Below are 22,118 nucleotides of genomic sequence, written 5' to 3' on the forward strand. Positions count from 1 at the left end.
AGCACAAGAAGGCCAAACTCGGTTCTTCTCCCTCTCAACTCTCCCCCTCCAGGAAGAGTTCCAACAACTTTGATGCATGATTCCAGTCCTAGAATTGATACTCCCTGATTTCTTCAAACATTATCGACTCCACAGCAGTTTGCAGCCTTCAAGAAGGCCATACTACAACTTTTCAAGATAGTTCTGGACTCCTCTGGTGCGCCTTTTAGCCGTACCAATCTTCCTGGGCCACCAGTTGGTACTTCCACTATAGCATCCTTCTCTGGCGCCAATACCAAATCCTGTTGTGACTCCAGTTGCAGATCTGCAACTGGCTTCAGCCAGGTCTTAACCTAGGATATGGCTCAACCTATTCAAGGAGCAACCCCACTAAGAAGACAACTCTCCTACGGTCTACTTGCTTCAGAGGCAGTAGGGCAGAAAGAGGCCCTCCTTGTTGTGGAATCTGTTATTCTAGGTATGGAAAATGTACCTCATAATGAAGATGATGTTGAGGAATCTGACCAGTTGCTCCCTCCCCCTTAATACACTAATGCTGGCCTATATTTAGGATTACAGAACGCCAGTTACTTTGCCACTTCATCTGAATCTGTGTGAATTCGCCCTAATGTGCCCTAAAAAAAGCAATTTTATTTTTTTGCCATAGTGGTATGTAGTGCTGCAAAAGACCTGGACTTACACTAACATACAGTAGAGTCAAAAGCCAATCTTTTGATTGATATTTTAGAACCTGGGCCTTGCTGTCATTTAACGAAGTCATAACCAAGTACCTAATGATGGCTGGGTCCCAACCTTCTTTGGCCCCACCAGGGAGTCAGTCTGTCAGTGGCCCACGCCAAGTGATACAATACAGCACCCTAATCTAGAGACTGTTGTTGTGCAGCCTCTTTAAGCAAGGTCAACCTGAATGATTACCCCACAGCTTCACCGAACAAACAGCCTCAAAGGACAGATACTATGGGCAAGAGAGTTTTCTCTTTGGTCAACCATGCTCTCCACTCACTGAATGCAGTTTGTCTCTTAGACTGCTACACTTACGCTCTCTGGTACATGACCAGCAAGATATTGTGCCTGTTGTGCCCAAGGGGTTTTGCAATTCCTTTGCCAGACAATGCAGGATAATCGAGATGCAGCAAAGTATGTGTTGATATCTTGCCTGAATACTATAGATTGGCTGCTTTGAGCTATGGTGCTAGTGTCATCTCTCAGCCATTAGATTTTCCAGGGATTTCCAAGCTTTGCTTATGAACATACCCTGTGACTGAACCAGGCTGTTTGGCAATAAGACAGGTTCAACACTAGAGTGCTTCAACAACAGCAGCGCTATGGCTCCGTCTTGCTGGCTGCTTTCCCCTGCTTGCCGATTCCACCAGCAGCATCACCCATTCTGAGGCTATTAGGGGTGTCTTGCTTGTTGTGTAATAATTAGAGAGAGACCCCGTACAAACCAGGGGATTAGAGTACTAATCAGTAGTGAAAAAGAAGGTCCCTTGGTGACACAAACTATCAATACACTATGATGTATAGTTTACATCAATATAGCCCATGTATTAGAAATAGATATTTAGCAACCAGAAAATGAATTATATAATTCCTCTTTATTTTTTTGTTCAAAGTTGAATATTTACACAAAATTAAAAACAATACATTGGGAATGCATTCAAGCACATGTACATTAGCACCACATTATATTAAAACCAATCCTTTACTGTAAAGGGATTACTAGTACATATAAAATTATTAAAAAGAATCATAAAAGAAGGGGAGAAAAGTAAGGAGAGAACAAAAAAGACAATCTTATTCGTCATATATATATACATATCAGGGAGCCTGAATTATAGAAACTTCTCCAGGACACGCTCTAATTTTAGTATCTATGGAGTAAGCTCAATCCCTTGATTATGTGAATCTAGGCGTCTAGATTCACATAATCAAGGGATTGAGCTTACTCCATAGATACTAAAATTAGAGCGGGTCCTGGAGAAGTTTCTATAATTCAGGCTCCCTGATATGTATATATATGACGAATAAGATTGTCTGTTTTGTTCTCTCCTTACTTTTCTCCCTTTCTCCCCTTCTTTTATGATTCTTTTTAATAATTTTATATGTACTAGTAATCCATTTACAGTAAAGGATTGGTTTTAATGTAATGTGGTGCTAATGTACATGTGCTTGAATGCATTCGCAATGTATTGTTTTTAATTTTGTGTAAATATTCAACTTTGAACAAAAAAATAAAGAGGAATTATATCATTCATTTTCTGGTTGCTAAATATCTATTTCTAATACATGGGCTATATTGATGTAAACTATACATCATAGTGTATTGATAGTTTGTTTCACCAAGGGACCTTCTTTTTCACCAGTGTCTTGCTTGTTGCCATAGAAGGCCCTCGCAGCCTGTTTCGCAACCCATCAGCCTTTATGTGGCTCCAGGGTCGGTGGTAGAGTCTATGGCCATCAACAGATTGAGTAATCCTCTTCTTCCTCTTCACCTGACATTGCAGGAACCACCACACTCATTAATTTTCCCTACAACGATGCTTTGAGGCCAATAGGCTCCGGATTCAGTATTGCCTGCTGGTGTTCCATTACTTCGAACCAATGGGTTCTTCAGATTTTTCAATTTGAATACACCCTTGCCTATTTGACTGTTCCTTCACATATTCTGATAGTTTTGCACAGCCAGGGGTGGACTACGGTGATATGTTCAGTCAAGAGGTGTAGATGTTGTATTGTTTGCCAAGGGGGCAGTAAAGCTGGTGCCGAAAGCAGGACAGAACACATGGAGTTACTCCTAGTACTTATGCCCAAGAAGGAAACTTTAGATCTAATGCTCTGAACGTCTTCCTCAAGAAAGAGAAATTCATAAACTTGACGCTTGACTAGGTTCTGTTGGCCTAGAACCCGGTGTATTAGATGGATCCCTTGGACTCATAGGAAGCGGGCTTCCATATGCCGGTCCTGCAGTCCCACATGAAGTGCCTCTGCTTTGTTGTGGCATCAGTTTACCATCCTGCCTATGGCTCTTTGAGTGTTCCCAAAGGTCATATTGATGGTTGTAGCCCATCTTTGCAGGTCCAATACCTCGACAACTGGCTGCTGAAGACAAGCTATTTTTCCCTCCTGAGAAAATGGATTTAAAAAAAACTTCTTGAAGATATCTCAGACTGTGGTTATATTCCTGCTGAATGCCCTTGAGGCACGTCTGGAAATGTAAACCAACTGCGGGCGCGCAAGAGGCCAAGCAGGGAGGGCAGGTGTGTGTGGGGGGTGGCGGGGGCTGTAAGGTGCAGACATCTACGAAAACAGTGGTGAGCCACCCGTACTAGCCTGGGAGAGAAAGGGGATTTGGGTTGCTAGGAGTGGAATGACCGCAGTACACGCTCCATTCGCCAGGGAGAGCGCTCAGAAGAGGTGTGTTCCAGCTGACGTTCTGCCAACCAGCAACATACCCACTGCCGATGAGATGGGCAAATCGTAATACTCAAAATTTGGAGCTACAAGCTCACCCCTGTTTGTGGGCAACTTTAGTTTCACAAAAGCTGACCAGTCTGTCAAATATTTTCGCGAGTACGATATCAAAGGAGCAACAATTTTTTATCGATAATTGCAGGGGGAGATTGGCAAAGTAGTAAAAGAGGTGTGAAAGAATGATAATTTTGGACAGGGCAATTCAGCCTGCTGCCAAAATTGGGAGTGCCTGCTACAATTTCATCTGGTTCCAGATGGCAGTGACTGCCCTAGGGATGTTGCTGCTCAGTAGATCTGCAGCGGCATGATAGACTAGAATCCCCAGATAATTGAACGACTGGGCTTGCCAAGTGGAGAGGCCTCTACTGGGACCACGCCGATGGGTGTGCTCTCAAAGCCATTGCGGCTCCAGGGATCCCTCAGTGAATCCTGAGAAGAGCCACTGGTGAGACCAAGACCTTCCTCGGCGCCGCTCCAGTACTGACGCCCCTAAGTGTCACTGTACTCATCTTCAATCCCATCTCTGACAGAGTCGAATGGGTGTCGTCCGACGCCACTTCTAACGCAGACCAAGGACATTCTTCCTGGAACGGAGCAAGTGCCTTATTTGATGGATAAGCCTGGTGAGGAAGACATTTGTGAGGGGTCTATGGACCCTTATGGAGATGACCAGTTGAGGAACAGCACAACTGATATTAGAAACTGAGTGAGACCAGTGGGTTGGACACCTCACCTGACACTCGCCTGATTTCATCTTCTGCTGTGGCTACAGAAGGGGAAGCCTCGTTTCCAATGGTCGTCCGCTGGGCAGCTGTGGCCATGACCCTAACCTAGCTTCAGTGGCAGTCAAGACTAATGTATTGACAGAGGTGCTTCAGCTAGGAGTCACCCCCTCATAACCCTTACTCCCATTCAATGAAGCTCTTACCAACATCCTACTTGGGGCCTGGTCCAAGCCCCGGACAGGGTCGCCTGTGAATAGGATGATTGCTCACCAACACCTCCGGGGGATTCCAGTTTCCTTAGTCAGCACCCCACCCCGGAGAGCTTGGTGGTCCATGCCACCACATGCTGTATCCATCCTGGCAAGTTCCATACCACTCCACCGGATAGGGAATCCAAGAGGCTGGACATCTTCGGTAAGAGAATGTTCTCTTCCACCAGCCTGGCAGTACAGGTTGGTAAACACTGCATGCCTATTGGGCCATATGGGATTTGGTTGCGCAAGTGCTGCCTATGGTCTATTGGAGGAGCCTTGGGCCATACTCAGGCTGTTGCCAATGGCAGCGATACTGCTAAGTTCACCATCCAATGTGTACTTCACATGACAGACTCGCTGGGCAGAGAAATTTCATCATCTGTGGCCTTGCATCGTCATGCATGACTGAAAACATCTGACTTTTCAGGGGACGTCCAGGCTTCCCTCCCAGACATGGCTTTCGCCTTTTTGGAGAACAGGCTGGTTCGGTGCTGGATTGCTTCAGGAACTGCAGTGTTACACCAGTTCCTTTTACTTGTTTATGGTGCCTTGTAAACCCAAATCCACCTTCTGCCCCTTTCGTGGCCATGAAAGTGGTCTCTAACTGCGCCCATACCATCCCAGCCACTGCGGCAGCAGGCTTCCCAGCCCTTTTGTGGCTGAGGGCTTGGGTCCCATAGACAACATGGGACAGGAGGCTCGGTCAGTCTACTACCTCATGGCTAAGCACCTGGCCCACCAATGGAGAACCCAGACCTTAGCAAAACTTCCATTGGTATAGATACCCTAATGGTAATATGTATATGTGTTTCTTGACTCTTGTCGTTTCAGAAGTTCTACTCCCTTCATTTATCCGGGGGCACCAAACTTTTAGGGCCACTGTAGATACAACTTTCTCACTCGGTCCTGACGAAGCATCCTGAGATCATTAAAGCGCGAAACATATTGACCAGAACATATGCCCACTAGTGACATGTAGGTACCCAGCTACCAAGGGACATAATACCCCTTAAGGCAGCACCATACACTTTGTTTTAATAATGGCAGAGGGATCACTTTAATAAAAATTCTTCACTCTCTATCCAGCCATTTTTAATGCACCTTCTAGGGCTTCACAGCCACTTACACCCAGACATCCATATGGCTTCATCAAAAGATCTCCGAAAAAGAGACCTTTCGGGGGATCCATAGGGCATTGCAGTGCCGGCCCAACGAGGAGCAAAAACCCAATGATGAAGGATGACATCCTTCGGGGTGTGTGAGGGCATCAAGATGAGGACACACTGACCCCCACATTTAGAGTAGCACACGACGAGTGTACCTCTTACTTCCCTCCTTTTTTTCTCTCTCTACTTCGGAACGGTGACTCACTTTTGGTATAAGTTCAACTTCGGGAGCACGGGTCACCGGACCTTTTGAATAGCTCCTATAGTCCCCCTCTTTTGATAAATAGGATTACTCCCCCATGGCAACCGATGCCTCCAAACCTCTTTAGTCTGCCCTCAGACCATCATGGACCTCTAGTGGGAGGCAGGGCACACCATCTCTTCCCTCACTAATGGTCAGTTACATCACACTGATGGGTACTCCAGATAGTCGTAAGGGGATACTCCCTCCCCTTTGTGATACACCCACTAACGATCGGCTGACGGAGGGCCATCTATCCTTGCTCTGTCAAGAAGTGCAGGTTCTCTTGACCAAGGGAACCATAGAGAGGGGGCCTGCATCAGAAGTAGTTTGTCGTTGTTATTCCCACTACTTTCTATTGCCAAAGAAGGACGGTGGACTTAGTCCTATCCTGGATCTGCATCTTTTCAGCCTCTTCTTGAAAAAGGAGAAATTCAAATACTCATTCTAATCCATGTTTTGTCTGTCCTAGACCCGGGAGATTAAATGGTGGCTTTGGACTTGCAGTACGCATATTTCTACAGCCCCATCCTACCAACACACAGATGCTATCAGCGGTTCATGGTGATGCACCGTTACATCGCAACTTTTACAACGGGAGTCTTTTACAACGCAGGATCCATTACATCGGATGCCATTACAACGCATGGCATTACATAGCAGATGCTATTACAACGCATGGCATTACATCGTAAGTATAGGTAAGTATTTAATTTTTTTTAATTTTATTAATATTAATTATAATTAAATATATTTATTTATGTTTTTTAATATTATTAATTTATTATTTATTATATTAATTAAAGTAATTTTTAAAATAAGTACAGGTGTACAGGGGTGTTTTTAGGTTTCAGGGTAGGGTTCGGGTTTTGGGGTACAGGGGTGTTTTTAGGTTTCAGGGTAGGGTTCGGGTTTTGGGGTACAGGGGTGTTTTTAGGTTTCAGGGTAGGGTTTGGGTTTTGGGGTACAGGGGTGTTTTTAGGTTTCAGGGTAGGGTTTGGGTTTTGGGGTACAGGGGTGTTTTTAGGTTTCAGGGTAGGGTTTGGGGTAAAGGGGTGTTTTTAGGTTTCAGGGCAGGGTTTGGGTTTTGGGGTACAGGGGTGTTTTTAGGTTTTAGGGCAGGGTTTGGGTTTTGGGGTACAGGGGTGTTTTTAGGTTTTAGGGCAGGGTTTGGGTTTTGGGGTACAGGGGTGTTTTTAGGTTTCAGGGTTTGGGTTTTGGGGTACAGGGGTGTTTTTAGGTTTCAGGGCAGGGTTTGGGTTTTGGGGTACAGGGGTGTTTTTAGGTTTCAGGGTTTGGGTTTTGGGGTACAGGGGTGTTTTTAGGTTTCAGGGCAGGGTTTGGGTTTTGGGGTACAGGGGTATTTTTAGGTTTTAGGGTTGGGTTTGGGTTTTGGGGTACAGGGGTGTTTTAGGGTTCAGGGTTGGGTTTGTGCTTAGGGCTAATTAAATTATATTTACCATTTATAAATTAATTAAAATATATTTATTAAATTAAATTAATTATATTATATTAATTACATTTTTTAATTAAATTAATTAAATTAAATAAATTATTTTAATTAATTTAATTTAATTACAATTTTAAAAATATTTAAATTAAATTAATTTCATTATATTAATTAATTAAAATTAATTACAATTTTTATTAAAATTAAATTAAATAAATAGATTTAAATCTATTAAATTAAATTAATTACTATTTTAAAATGTATTTTAATTAAATTAATTAAATTAAATTAATTAAATTAACTTAATTACATTTTTTTTAAAAAGGTATACTTACCTATACTTACGATGTAATGCCATGCGTTGTAATAGCATCTGCTATGTAATGCCATGCGTTGTAATGGCATCCGATGTAATGGATCCTGCGTTGTAAAAATTCTGATGTAACGGAATGCGTTGTAAAAAACCGCGTTGTAGTGACACCAATCCGCGGTTCATGGTAGGCCAAGAGCACTTTCAGTTCACTGTGCTACCCCGGCCTTCCCAGTGCCCCTTGAGTGTTTATCAAGGGGATGGCAGTGATCACAGCTCATCTGCAGGGATCAGGATTTCAGTCTTCCCCTAAAATGACTGTCTGTTGAAAGTGGGTTTGCCCCAGGCAGTCGTCACCCACTTTCAGATTACAGTGAACCTCCTGCACTCACTGGGGTTCACTTTCAACATGCTAAAGTCTCACATGACTCCCTCTTAGATGCTCCCTTTCCTCTGAGCTGTTCTGGTCTTGGTGCAATTTTGGGCCTATCCTCCTGAGCGGTGAGTCCAGGATATTCATGCTTGGATTCTGATGTTTCAGCCTCTAGCCTGGACTGTGGTGTTTATAACTCTCTGGCTGTTGGGCCTCGCGCATCCCGCTGGTGACACATGCCCGCTGGCATATATGGGCTCTGCAGTCGAACCTGAAGGGCCAGTGGGTGCAACATCAGAGGAATCTCTCCGACATGGTCCAGAACTCCGAAGTAACTGCAAAAGGCCTGCAGTGGTGGCTAACGAACTGCAGTTGGGCCAGTAGCAGACCCCTCTCCCTTCCTCAACCTGATCTAACTGTAGTGACAAATGCGCCACTGCTGGGCTGAGGCGGCCATCTGGGAGAGGTGGAGGTCAGAGGACTCTGAACTCCAGCGGAGTCCAAGCTCCACATTAACCTGTTGCATTTCAGCCTTTCTTTCTTCGATCAAGAGAAGGCTTGTGCAGGCGTTCACGGACAACACCACTGCCATGTGGTACTGCAACAAACAAGGCGGGGTGGGGTCAGGAGACCCTGCACGTATGGACATGGAACGTCAGTGCATTTCCCGGGTGGCTAGGGATCTGGCGGGATCTCTGAACAACAGATCGGACAAAGTCAGCCAAAGATACCTAGCAGATCACAAATGGCATCTCCATCCGGAGGTGGTGCATAGTCTCTTTCTGCAGTGCGGAGAGCCTTGGTTAGATCTGTACGCCACCGCCAGAACACTCAATGTCAGTAGTTTTGCACTCTTGAGTTTCCAGGGCGACTGGCTCAGAGACGCATTTTGTCTTGAGTGGAGCTACGGCCTCCTGTAGGACTTTCCACCAATACTATCCTGTCCAGAGTTTTGTAGAAGATCAGGAACAACTAAGCCAAAGTCATTCTTATGGCTCCAGATTGGACACGGAGAGTCTGACATCCTGAGCTGTTGAGCATGAGCATCAGTCCTTCAGTCAGGCTGCCTCTTTGGGAGGATCTTCTGTCACAGCAACAGGGTAAGATCTGCACCTGAACCTGTGCACCTTTCACCTGCATGTGTGGAGACTGAGCAGCGACAGTTGACATCTTTCAAACTTGTGGCTGAAGTCAGTGATGGTAGTCATAACTGCCAAGGTTTCAGATTGCGTATGTGTGACATTTTCATAATTTCAATGCAATTATGAGTGACTTTCAACTACTATCAGTGTCACTTTCGCGCTAACAGTATAATGCTACCTTCACTTAGTAGTAGAATGGCACAGCCTAGGTCCGACACCTGTTGCCGGGCGGAGCGGCAGGGAAACAATAAACTAAATAGAGATTCCCTGCCTTAGCCATCCTACACCTCCCTGGCTGGCAACCAATCAAATTAATGGCATCATCAGATCATGATCAGTTGACAGTCTGTCCAGGCTCTCTGCCACGTGGGATCCGAGGCTGACTATTGGATGTGAGAGTTGCCCCAGTGGGGAGCTTCTCCCTCTACAGTTCTCCAATTATGCCTCTCTTTTACTGCAGATTAGACTGACCCAGTTTTTGGCATGTATTTAGAAGCTTTGGTTTGCATCTGGACATCCACATATGTTTGATACAATGGTTTGAGTAGGGGGTGATTTTTTACATTAATTTGGTGGGTGTATGGTTTTGTGTTTTCGGTCTTCAAATCTCTGAAGTTCATTTGGCTTGCATATGAGTTTCTGTGATAGCAGGATATTTCCACGCCATAATATATTGAGATTCCAATTCCTTACGTTGTACACTAGCGCCATCTTGAGGCCTTCAAAAAACGAGCTCAACTTTTATGCGACCGTCCAAGCAAAGCGAGAAACTGGAACTACACTGGTTTATTGCACTTTAGGACACCTTTCTTTTGTGTAACAATCTCAGGCATTGTGGTAATGCCGGAAAATTACCGCAAATGCGTTATCCAAGCACGAGATACAACAGCGCTTGGCAGGGCTGGGTATTCTGGCATCCAGGCGTTCCTCCACCAAGTCGTTATATCACTGCCGTTGGGATAAGTTTGTGTCATGATGTGCATCTCTTTCTGCTCCTTTACAGAAGGTTCTTTCGTTTGATCTATCTTTGGCACAGCAGGGCGCTACTATTGGCAAGGTTAAAGGATTTCTTTCTGCAATCTTTGCATTCCTGTGGTTGCTCGACCAACCTTCTCTTTCCAAATCCCCTCTTGTAGCCAGATTCCTTAAAGGTCTGCAGCACGTTTCCCTCCACGCCATTTAGCATGCCTCAGTGCAGGGCCGGCCTAAGGCATGTGCAAGCTGTGCACCTGCACAGGGCCGCCAAACCCCAGGGGCCGCCACGCCAATATATATCCTTAGATACATATTTGCGTGGCGGCCCCTGGCAGGGATTTGGCGGCCTCGGACCCCCTACCTACACTCCCTGCTCAGGGCCTCCGTGAGCCTAGAGCCGGCCCTGCTCAGTGGGACCTCAACCTTGTTCTCACTTGCAGGACTTTTTGGTCTAATCGTGTTCTCAGACTCCCCTCCGAGAAGGTATTGATTGGGTATCATTTCTAAGGTAAGGAATCTGCAGCAAGAAGTTTCTGTCGGATTAACAAGATACTTATGTTCAGTAACGCCTTATCTGGTAGAAAGTCTATTTAGCCACAGATTCCTTACCGACTCTCCCATCCTTCCCGCTCTGCAAACCGGATAAGGTGTAGAGGACACCCTTTTCTGAACCTTTGTCTTAGAACACCACTAGTCATTTTTCATCGTGGCTCCATGCTCCTGACGTGAAAAGTCTGAAAAGTAACTGATGTCAGTGTGGAGTGGTGGTGCTCATATAGGTACAGCGCACAGCATTTGTGACACTGCTGACTTGGAGCCAAACAATGCCACCTATTCGCATGCAGAGGTGATGCTTGAAAATCTTCTGGATCCAGTCTGATGCCTGTGGATATTCTAAGGTAAGAAACCTACAGCTAGATAGAATCGCTACCAGATAAGGCGCTAGCGAAGTTAAGTAACTTGTTCTTATATGCATTTGCTTCAGAAATATCATTTATACTCGCAGAAATATTCACTTGCAGTACAAACCCCCACCCCACTCCAACACGTGTGCTTCGTTACACCTGCTTGCAACCATTCTAATTACTTGTGGCAATAGGCCACATGGTACATATTCAGACCAGAGTTAAGGACCCTTTCTTTCTGGGACAACTCCAGTGGGTTTACCTCCCTCGAATACCAGCTCTGGTTCCACTAATGTACGACGTGGTTAATGCCTGTTTTAATTGTTGCTCATTTGAACTATCCGGTATCTCTCTAGCTTTTCATGTAGTTTTAGTGATTTTGTGTAAATGTGCTGGTGAGTGCTTCACACTCTCCAAAGGTACATTCACCCACACTGCTGTCCCCATTTTTCTTAGTGCAGAAATCTGACTTTGGATGATTTCAAAACGTAATTCTTCACCAGGTGATTTTTCTCATGCTCGACCTTTGACTGACCATTGTGCTCTATTTCAGCTGGCGTGAACAGGATTTCCTATTGGCCTGCAGATCCTGAAATAAGCTTGCATAATGAACTGGCCTGTAACAATAGCACAGAGGATGCAAAGCTTGATGCAAAAGCAGTGGAAAGACTAAAGTCAAACAGCCGGGCACATGTGTGTGTTCTGTTACAGCCCCTGACATGTTGCATGGTACAATTTGTCGAGGAAACCTCCATGAAGTGTGATTTTATTCAAATAATTGAAAAAACAATGTCTGGATTCACGGCTGACACTTTTTCAAAGTGGAGGCAAGAAAAAATGAAGGAGTTTGAAACTTTGTTTTTGATTTCAAATGAAGAGCACCACAAGCAGATACTGATGACCATTGGTTTGGAAAACCTGTGTGAAGATCCATATTTTAACAATCTCCGGCACAATATGAAAGAACTTATCATTCTTTTGAGTACTGTGGCTTCCAGTGTACCCAACAGGCAAGATTTTGGATTTCACTCTTGTGAATCGCAGCAACATAAAGACATGCACAGTCCACGCTTGTCCCAAGAAATTACAAGGCACTGTATGATACAAGCCAGGCTCCTGGCGTACCGAACTGGTGAGTTAGCAAAATAGTGGGATTGTTTGAAAAATATTGCGTTTTTTCATGCATCCTATCACTCTTGAGAGTAATTAGGAAAGTGGTGTAATTTGAAACGCCTACATTATCCTTTCGTTCCAGTCAGTAATCAAGTGTTTGCACGAGAGCGGTTGTTCTGAGAGTATATGAATTGCCATATACACATGCATTTGGGGAGTATATATTCATAGCATTCTCAGAATTTACAATAATAAGTTAAAAACAAATTATGGCAAGTGTTTAACAGGAAGACCGCTGTGGTTTAATTTGCCCTCCTGTATATCCTCAAGACTAATCCAACAAGACCTGAGAAGAGAGAATGGGGGACATCAAAATGACTCCTCCTGGTCCTGGTGCTTCTCTCTGATTTCTTGAACTGTGTGGCTTATTTAATCCAACAATGGGCTTGGCCTCTTCTGTCTCGATGGACTTTTCCCCCAGGTTCATTGTTGGTCTCCTGGTGTGGTTTAGCCTTTGTTTTTCCAATAGATAGACCTCTTCCGAGTACTCTCTCTAGCTCCTCCACCTATATAACTGAATTCCTCACATCTTTTTGTCAGCGTTGTGGTAGCCCCCCATTCTATTGATCGTCAATGCCCCTTCCTCCACCTACATGGACATGGCTCATGAAACCTTCCCAGGGCACCTGGCACACATCCTTGCTGCCATTCCCCAGGACATTGAGCTCAGGTTTAAGCTAGGCAATGAATGGTGTCCTGCTTGGCCGCCATCCACCTGCAGCCCCACGTGCTTGGAGGGCCCGACCATCTGCAAGAGAGACATGTAGCAGCCTGTTCTACCGTGCCTCTCAAGGTCAGATAAGTCTGGTTAGTGGAGGGAATCCTTAGAAGTACTTCCCAATAGAATGTTGTAGGTAGGCCGTAATAAAAAAAAAATCCAAATTGAAACCATATCTTTTTTTTAAAAATATCTTTTTATTGCAAGTAAAGCAAACACGATAACAGTGACAGTAACCATCACACAATGAAGCACCAAGTCACAGCCATATAAATTCGATCCCCCGTCAACCTCTACAACTCTTCGCGCCCTCACCCACCCCAAAAAATTCACTGGTCAGCATTAAGGCTTGGGCACTCAAGACATAAAGCATTAAAACCAGCACTTTCAATAGGGACACACAGTTTACTCCGATGATCATTCCATTTCCCCCATATTTCGGCCCATTTTTTTGGACGACCTTTGCTTTCATAAATCGCTCTCTCCATTCACTCAGTTGCGGTGCTAGTTCCGCCTTCCACACCCACAAAATATTGCATTTGGCTACCATCAGCCCCAATGTCATCCAGATCTGGTCCATACGAGTGAGGTCACCACAGAGGCCTCAACGCTACTCCCACAAGTTGAGACAGGCAACCACTGACCCACAATAGTTTTGGATAACCGGGCAGCTCCATATCATGTGGAAAAATGTGCCTACTTGACTGCAGTTCCAGAGGCATAGTGCAGTTGTTGCCCTCCTCATCTTCATCATGGAAGTGCATTTATAGTAGCATCTGTGTAGGTTTTTAGCTGTACGAGGCAGAACCTAGACCTTATTACTACCTCCCAGGGGGATGAATTACATCAGGTCACTCGTCAACCTCCAGGCCTTCAAGGTCTTGCTCCCAATGTTCCCCCAGCCTAGCTAAGGTGTCAGGTGAGTTAATAATCAGTTTACGGTAAGTAAGGGGAATTGCTTTTTTGGTCATTTGATCATCTAATCTATCCTTGAACAATGATGATTCGGGGAGTCCTCCCCCTTCCGTAGTGCCTTCTGCAATGGTTGCCCTACCTGCAAGTATTGATAGGTTTCAGTTGGTGCAAGTTGATGCTCATCTTGTAAGTCTGCGAACGGGATCACTCCTCTGTGTTCACAGGTCTCCCAACCGGGAAATGCCAAAAAGGTCCCATTTGTTAAATCCTTTCTGCGTGCCCAGAACACCCAGCTTTGCAGTATCCCACAGGGGAGTGGCTTGTGTGATCTTGCCTCGCCAGCCTAAAGCATTCAGTGTTATGTGCCTGAGGCTAACTGTGACTGCAGTGGGGTTCTGGAAGGATGTGGTGCGCATTGCTCCATAAATGGCCCTGCGTTGCATAACCTTCCTATCCATCCGATATACAGGCTTCTCTTCAGGGAGATGGACCCAGTGATTTATGGTGATAAGCTGCGCCGCCCAATAATATTTCTGTCGGGCAAGGCAATTCTTCCATCATACCAGCTCCTCGTCAGCTTTTTAATGGCTATTTGCTCAGGGGCCTCATCCCAGAGTAATGTACAGGTTTCCCTTTCGATCGCCTGGAAGTAGGATGCCGGTACCTGGTAGGGTATGTTCTAAAGCGCGTATAGGAAACTGGGTAGACCCATCATTTTAAATAAGGCTGCAATCCCAAGAAGTGACAGAGGCAGGGCTTTCCAGAGCTGGACATCCCTCTGCAGCCGTACTGGGGGCGGCTCTAGATTTTGAGTGTAGAAGTCACCTGGGTCCCATGTAATGTAGATTCCCAAGTAGCAATACAAGCAGTACAACCACTGGGCAGCTGCGGTGCATGCCCGTGAAGGAAGTAAATCAGGGATTTGTTCCAGTTGGTGTAGCCACAGTATTGCTGGAACTGAGCGAGTATGTGCATTATTCTGTTTATTGTAAATACCAGTTCTGCAACGTAGAATAGAATGTCGTCTGCCTAAAGGGAGATCCTGTCCTTCCAGTCAGGGGTTCACTCCTAATCCAAGCTGCCAACGGCTCCAAGACCAGGGCAAAGATCAGGGGTAAGAGCTGGCATCCCTGTCTTGTGCCACTCTGGAGCCAGAACACAGAGGATGTGCTACTGTTTAAGTCACGTGAGCCAGGGGATCAGCATATTTGAGCCACATCCATGTCATGAAGCCCAGCTTGGTCAGATCCTCAAACATGAAGGACCACTCAACCGTGTTGGATGCCATTCATGCATCAAACCAGAGTACAAGGGCGTCCCGAATTCCAGCTGCGCGGCCGAGGACTCTATGAAGGGTCCGTAAATTGTGAGGTGTTTCACCCTGGCATGAAGCCTGATTTATCTGAATGGATCAATGAGTGGATTACACAGACGAGAAGCTAATAGTTTTGCTTGAATTTTGACTTCCGCATTTAACAGCGAGGTAGGCCAGTATGAGGCAAAGACTTCCGGCGACTTACCCTCTTTATATAAGACCACTAGATTATCCAACCTCTGGTCTATGGGCAAAACGCCTGATTTGCTGCTTTCGACTAACATTCGCATCGACCTTATAGACTAAGCTTGTAGAGCTCAATTGGGAGGCCATTGGGGCCCACACTATTGCCGGAATTTTAGGCCGGATTGTTTGCGATACTGCATCTTCCGTGAGTTCCTGTTCCAGGAGTGCCCTGTCCATTTGCAACAGACTCAGAAGTTGAATGTCTGACAGCAATTTGCAAGACTCCTCAGCTGTGACAGTTAGTGCCAGGAGTATAGGTGGGTATAGAAGGTCGCAAGGGCATTAGCCACGCCCTATCTGTCTCTCACCCACTCCCCATTGTTACTCAGTATTTCCATCACCACCGGTTCGTCCGCTCCCTTCTGTCATGCCAGGCAGTATGCCTCACGCCCCTATCACCCACCTCATAAAAGCGATGCGTAGTTGCTCAGTGGTGGTCTCTAGCAGCCTCCATTGCAGTGTCTTCTGTTTAAGGGTTAAGTTGTGGTGTAAGTCCCCTTATTCTGTGTCTGAGATTCTATCTCTTGGATCTCCCTTTCAAGCGTCTCTAGGTGTGCCCTTTGTTTTCCTTTTTATGTCCTGCTATCAGCGAAAGACCCTGACCCCCTATGACTGCTTTCTTTGCCTCCCTGAGGGTCTGCGCCGAGTCTACTGAGCCCACATTTTCATCAAAGTATTTCTCAGTGGCTGCATGGAGGCCTGCGTGAATGCAGTACACCTTTAGGTACCAGGGACTAAGTACAATTCGCCAATGTTCACGTCAGCCAGGCAGCCCATAAACTGGCCAAACTGGCGAGTTATCAGAAATACCTCTGGCTTGATGATGAACCTCTCTGCAGTGAGGGAGTTGGTGAGACAGGGTGAGAATGTAGTCTATGTGCAAGAGGCTACCATGAACCACCTAGCGAAATGTGTAGTGTTGTGCTAAGGGATTGTAGGCTCACCTTGTGTCGACAAGACCCAGGGCTCTCAAGAAGTTTGCCAGTGAACGATGGTAAGACCCAGTCTGGCTGGAAGGCCAGCAGACCTTGGTATCACAAACGGTAGTATTAAAATCTCAGCGTATTACTAATTCCCCATCAGGGATACGGAGGTCAGAGAACGCAGCATCATGGAGTCACGGGGAGACATATACTGAGATAATGTTGAGTGTTCTGCCCTCCCACTGTACAGAAAGTGCAACATACTCCTATGTGTGTCGGGCACGTGTTCTGTAAGGTAATTGGCAAATATTTACACAGAAGGGTACCCACCCCTCTAGAGCTCTTGGTGTAACCAGTTTTGGATGCCATTTTGCATCCCCATCTGTCTAATGCACAATAGGTGTTCCCTTGGAGGTGAGTCTCTTGGAGGAGATGTAATCACAAAAATGAGTACGACTGCACAAGGAACGAGAAAAGAGAGATAGAAGTTAGATTGTTTCCAATCCTACAGATATAATGGAGAGTCCAGAGTTTGCACGTCACAAGACTTCTGTCAAGCTTGTGAGCAAAGTCATCCTTTATGGAAGTGGAAACCTTAAACACATGATAGTGGGCCAGATTCACAATGTAATCTGAGACAAAATCCTAACTTTACGACTTTCAGAATTCAGAAAGGGCATTTAGGAGTAGTAAAGTTAAGAAAACTTTACTACTCCTAAATGCCGTTTCTGAATTCCGAAAGTCGTAAAGTTAGGATTTTGTCTCAGATTACTTTTGTGAATCTGGCCCTACGTCATGCTTCATCATCTTCATCCTCTTCCCACCCTGGTAGGGAACTCAACCTCCTCGAAGACTTTAAGGAAGGAGGATGTTCTTCGATAAAAACTACTGGGCAAGGCAGGATTGAGACTAACTTAAAACACCTTGGGTTCCTCCTTATTTCACCGAGAGGAGACCCCACGCCTGAGCCGGTGGCCACCACTCTGGATCTTTGCAGAAAGAAACTACGCTTTAATCTGCTCTTAATGACTGCACCTTGATATTTAGTCACAACAGTCTTGTGTCTCAGGGCCACACTGTAGGTTCCTCGACTGGTTTTGTCTCCGGAATACTCAATCTCCTCTCGAGGTGTACACTTCATAAACTTGGAGCGCAGTGCCGCACCCTTGGATGAATCCCGTTTGGTCCAGGTGGATCAGGCACGCCATATAGGGGAGGAGTCTGGAGGCTACTATGCAACTAAGGAATTTGTAATCGATATGTAGAATTGATAACGGTCAATATGCTCTAACCTCGCACGGCGATCGCCCAAGTTTCAGGAGTGGCACTACAAGCGCCTCCCTAATGGAGGCCGGTAAGGAGCCCAAATCTTTGCTCGCCTTATATCAGGGTACCAATCTCGAGGCTAAGTCGTCGATATAAGTGGAGTATAGCTCTGCCGGGAAACCGTCTGTCCCAGGGGTTTTACCTCTTGCAAGGGCCCTAACTGCTGCCTGTATCTCCAGTTCTGTGATATCCCCTTCCACTACTTTAGCCTCCTTATTAGTTAACGGTGGAAAAGGCAAAAGTGCCAGATTCTCCCTTACTGCATTTTCGGGGTGTGCAAAAGTGCTTGTGTATATAGGGTGGAGTAGTAGTCGCATAATCTTTGATTCGACCCATAGACTTGATTCCATTGTTCCATGGTTATCTCCACTATTACCGAACTCCACTTCATCAGATTGGCAAGCCATGCTAATAATGTGCCAGTTTGGTCCTGATCACCATTGGCCTTGGTCATGTATGTCTTAAAGTCTAAGCAGCACAATTTTCCTACCTGTTTAGCCACCTCCTTCTTAGCTCCAAGTAGGGGTTGTTGCAGCTGTGGGTGGCCAAGCCGGTGCTGCTTCAAGTTCTTCTTCCACCATGGTGACTTCCGAGAGCAAGGTGTGTTACACTCCGATCAACTCAAGATTCCCTGCAACTCAGCTTTAAATGTGTCCCATTCAATCAGGAGAGAAGAGGCAGTGTTAGTGTTATCCTCAAAGTATTGCCTAATGTGGTACCAATGGGGTCCTCAAAGAACTCATGCTTCCGATGCCACGTCAGTATGCAATATAGGGAAAGGCGACAGGAGTATAACCCATAGACCTTGTTGAGATCTGGGTGTATATGTATTTTATCAACAATATCTCAACCGGATTCAGTAAAAGGGACAAATAAAAATATATGTACAAGACATTATGAGAACACAGGAAAAAGGGGGAGAGAGACTATAAATTTCAGTTTTTAGAAAGTGCATATAGCAGCATATATTTGGAAAAAACATTTCATACAAGACCGTTGGAACAGCACTGCAAGCACAAAATGCGGAGGCAACCCAAGGGGGCTTTGTGCACTAGTGATAGTGAAGCAAAGAGTGATGGTGCGAGTGACAAGTCGGTGTATACAGCAATGGACGCAAGGTGACAGTGTGAAAAAAACACAATATGTACAAAGTCAATGGCTCTTCCTTGATCAGTGAGTGATGATTGTTAGGCTTGAGAAGCAAAGTTGGTGGTGCGCGACTCATGGCGCACCATCAACTTTGGTTCTCAATGTGTCCCTTTTACTGAATCTGGTTGAGCTATTGTTGTTAAAATACATCAGTATGCAAGGCCTGAGTCATTTCCATCTCAGATGCAGAAGGACCAGGTTATGGTCCAATATGGCCTTGACAAGGTACTCGGTGTCCTCCACCGGCCCATGTACAAATCTGGAGTGCAGAGAAACATGTTGAGTTGCACATGGGGTTTGTGCAGATCCAAAAAGAAGACATAGTCTTTTGCAAGTGGATGCATGCTCCCAAACATATCTGTCAGCCCCGGCTGCTCCTACCAATATCAACAAGCATTAGAAATGCAATCGGGCTCGGATTTATTTGAGTTTGAGCTAATGGCATTGTAAATGCCAATGTATTGTTGCTATGTGTTATGGAGTGTGTTCATGTGGTGTGTACTGCCAGTGATCTCCTTGTGAGTGTGAGAATATTGCACCGTTACTGCCTGTGATGTCCTTCTTGTGAGTGTGAGAAGCTTGCACCTCTGCTGCCTGTGGTCTCCTTGTGAGTGTAAGAAGCTTGCACTGCTGCTGCCTGTGATGTCGTTCTTGTGAGTGGGAGAAGATTGCACCTCAGCTGCCTGTGGTCTCCTTGTGAGTGTAAGAAGCTTGCACAGCTGCTGCCTGTGATGTCCTACTCACTACTCTACTCACTACTCTGCACTCACTACTCACTACTCTACTCACTACTCTACTCACTACTCTACTCACTACTCACTACTCTACTCACTACTCTGCACTCACTACTCACTACTCTACTCACTACTCTACTCACTACTCTGCACTCACTACTCACTACTCTACTCACTACTCTGCACTCACTACTCTACTCACTACTCTACTCACTACTCACTACTCTGCACTCACTACTCACTACTCTACTCACTACTCACTACTCTACTCACTACTCTACTCACTACTCTGCACCCACTACTCACTACTCTGCTCACTACTCACTACTCTACTCACTACTCTACTCACTACTCTGCTCACTACTCACTACTCTGCTCACTACTCACTACTCTCCACTCTACTCACTACTCACTACTCTACTCACTACTCTACTCACTACTCACTACTCACTACTCACTTCTCTACTCACTACTCTGCACTCACTACTTTACTCACTACTCTACTCACCTCACTACTCTACTCACCTCACTACTCTACTCACTACTCGACTCACTACTCACTACTCTACTCACTACTCACTACTCACTACTCTGCACTCACTACTCACTACTCTACTCACTACTCTACTCACTACTCACTACTCACTTCTCTACTCACTTCTCTACTCACTACTCTGCACTCACTACTTTACTCACTACTCTACTCACCTCACTACTCTACTCACTACTCTACTCACTACTCACTACTCTACTCACTACTCACTACTCTGCACTCACTACTCACTACTCTACTCACTACTCTACTCACTACTCTACTCACTACTCGCCACTCACTACTCACTACTCTACTCCTCACTCCTCACTACTCACTACTCACTTCTCTACTCACTACTCACTTCTCTACTCACTACTTTACTCACTACTCTACTCACCTCACTACTCTACTCACTACTCTACTCACTACTGACTACTCTACTCACTACTCTGCACTCACTACTCACTACTCACCTCACTACTCTACTCACTACTCACTACTCTACTCACTACTCTGCACTCACTACTCACTACTCTGCACTCACTACTCACTACTCTGCACTCACTACTCACTACTCTACTCACTACTCTACTCACTACTCTACTCACTACTCTACTCTACTTACTACTCACTACTCTACTCACTACTCACTACTCTGCACTCACTACTCACTACTCTACGCACTTCTCTACTCACTACTCACTTCTCTACTCACTACTCTGCACTCACTACTTTACTCACTACTCTACTCACCTCACTACTCTACTCACTACTCTACTCACTACTCTACTCACTACTCACTACTCTACTCACTACTCACTACTCTACTCACTACTCTACTCACTACTCTACTCACTACTCTACTCACTACTCTACTCACTACTCTACTCACTACTCTACTCACTACTCACTACTCACTACTCTACTCCTCACTACTCACTACTCACTACTCTCTACTCTCTACTCACTACTCACTACTCTGCACTCACTACTCACTACTCTACTCACTACTCTCCACTCACTACTCTACTCACTACTCTACTCACTACTTTCTACTCACTACTTTCTACTCACTACTCTGCACTCACTACTTTACTCACTACTCTACTCACTACTCACTACTCTACTCACTACTCTACTCACTACTCTACTCTACTCTACTCACTACTCTACTCACTACTCACTACTCTACTCACTACTCTGCACTCACTACTCTACTCACTACTCTACTCACTACTCTGTACTCACTACTTTACTCACTACTCTACTCACCACTCTACTCACTACTCACTACTCTACTCACTACTCTGCACTCACTACTTTACTCACTACTCTACTCACTACTCACTACTCACTACTCTCCACTCTACTCACTACTCTACTCACTACTCTACTCACTACTCACTACTCACTACTCACTACTCACTTCTCTACTCACTACTCTGCACTCACTACTTTACTCACTACTCTACTCACCTCACTACTCTACTCACCTCACTACTCTACTCACTACTCGACTCACTACTCACTACTCTACTCACTACTCACTACTCTACTCACTACTCACTACTCTGCACTCACTACTCACTACTCTACTCACTACTCACTACTCACTTCTCTACTCACTACTCTGCACTCACTACTTTACTCACTACTCTACTCACCTCACTACTCTACTCACTACTCTACTCACTACTCACTACTCTACTCACTACTCACTACTCTGCACTCACTACTCACTACTCTACTCACTACTCTACTCACTACTCGCCACTCACTACTCAGTACTCTACTCCTCACTACTCACTACTCACTACTCACTACTCACTTCTCTACTCACTACTCACTTCTCTACTCACTACTTTACTCACTACTCTACTCACCTCACTACTCTACTCACTACTCTACTCACTACTGACTACACTACTCACTACTCTGCACTCACTACTCACTACTCACCTCACTACTCTACTCACTACTCACTACTCTACTCACTACTCTGCACTCACTACTCACTACTCTGCACTCACTACTCACTACTCTGCACTCACTACTCACTACTCTACTCA

At 45.3% G+C, this 22,118-nt stretch overlaps 1 protein-coding gene across 1 annotated transcript in view; it reads left to right on the forward strand.

Annotated features, from left to right (window-relative positions):
* CDADC1 (cytidine and dCMP deaminase domain containing 1) overlaps window positions 1-22,118 on the forward strand; it is a 221,347-nt gene that overhangs the window by 98,916 nt on the left and 100,313 nt on the right. Inside the window, 1 exon segment of the mRNA XM_078657341.1 lies at window positions 11,569-12,147. Within this exon segment, the coding sequence (XP_078513467.1) occupies window positions 11,569-12,147 (579 nt within the window).

This window comes from Lissotriton helveticus, chromosome 8 (assembly GCF_964261635.1).
Source record: "Lissotriton helveticus chromosome 8, aLisHel1.1, whole genome shotgun sequence".
Lineage (NCBI taxonomy): Eukaryota > Metazoa > Chordata > Amphibia > Caudata > Salamandridae > Lissotriton > Lissotriton helveticus.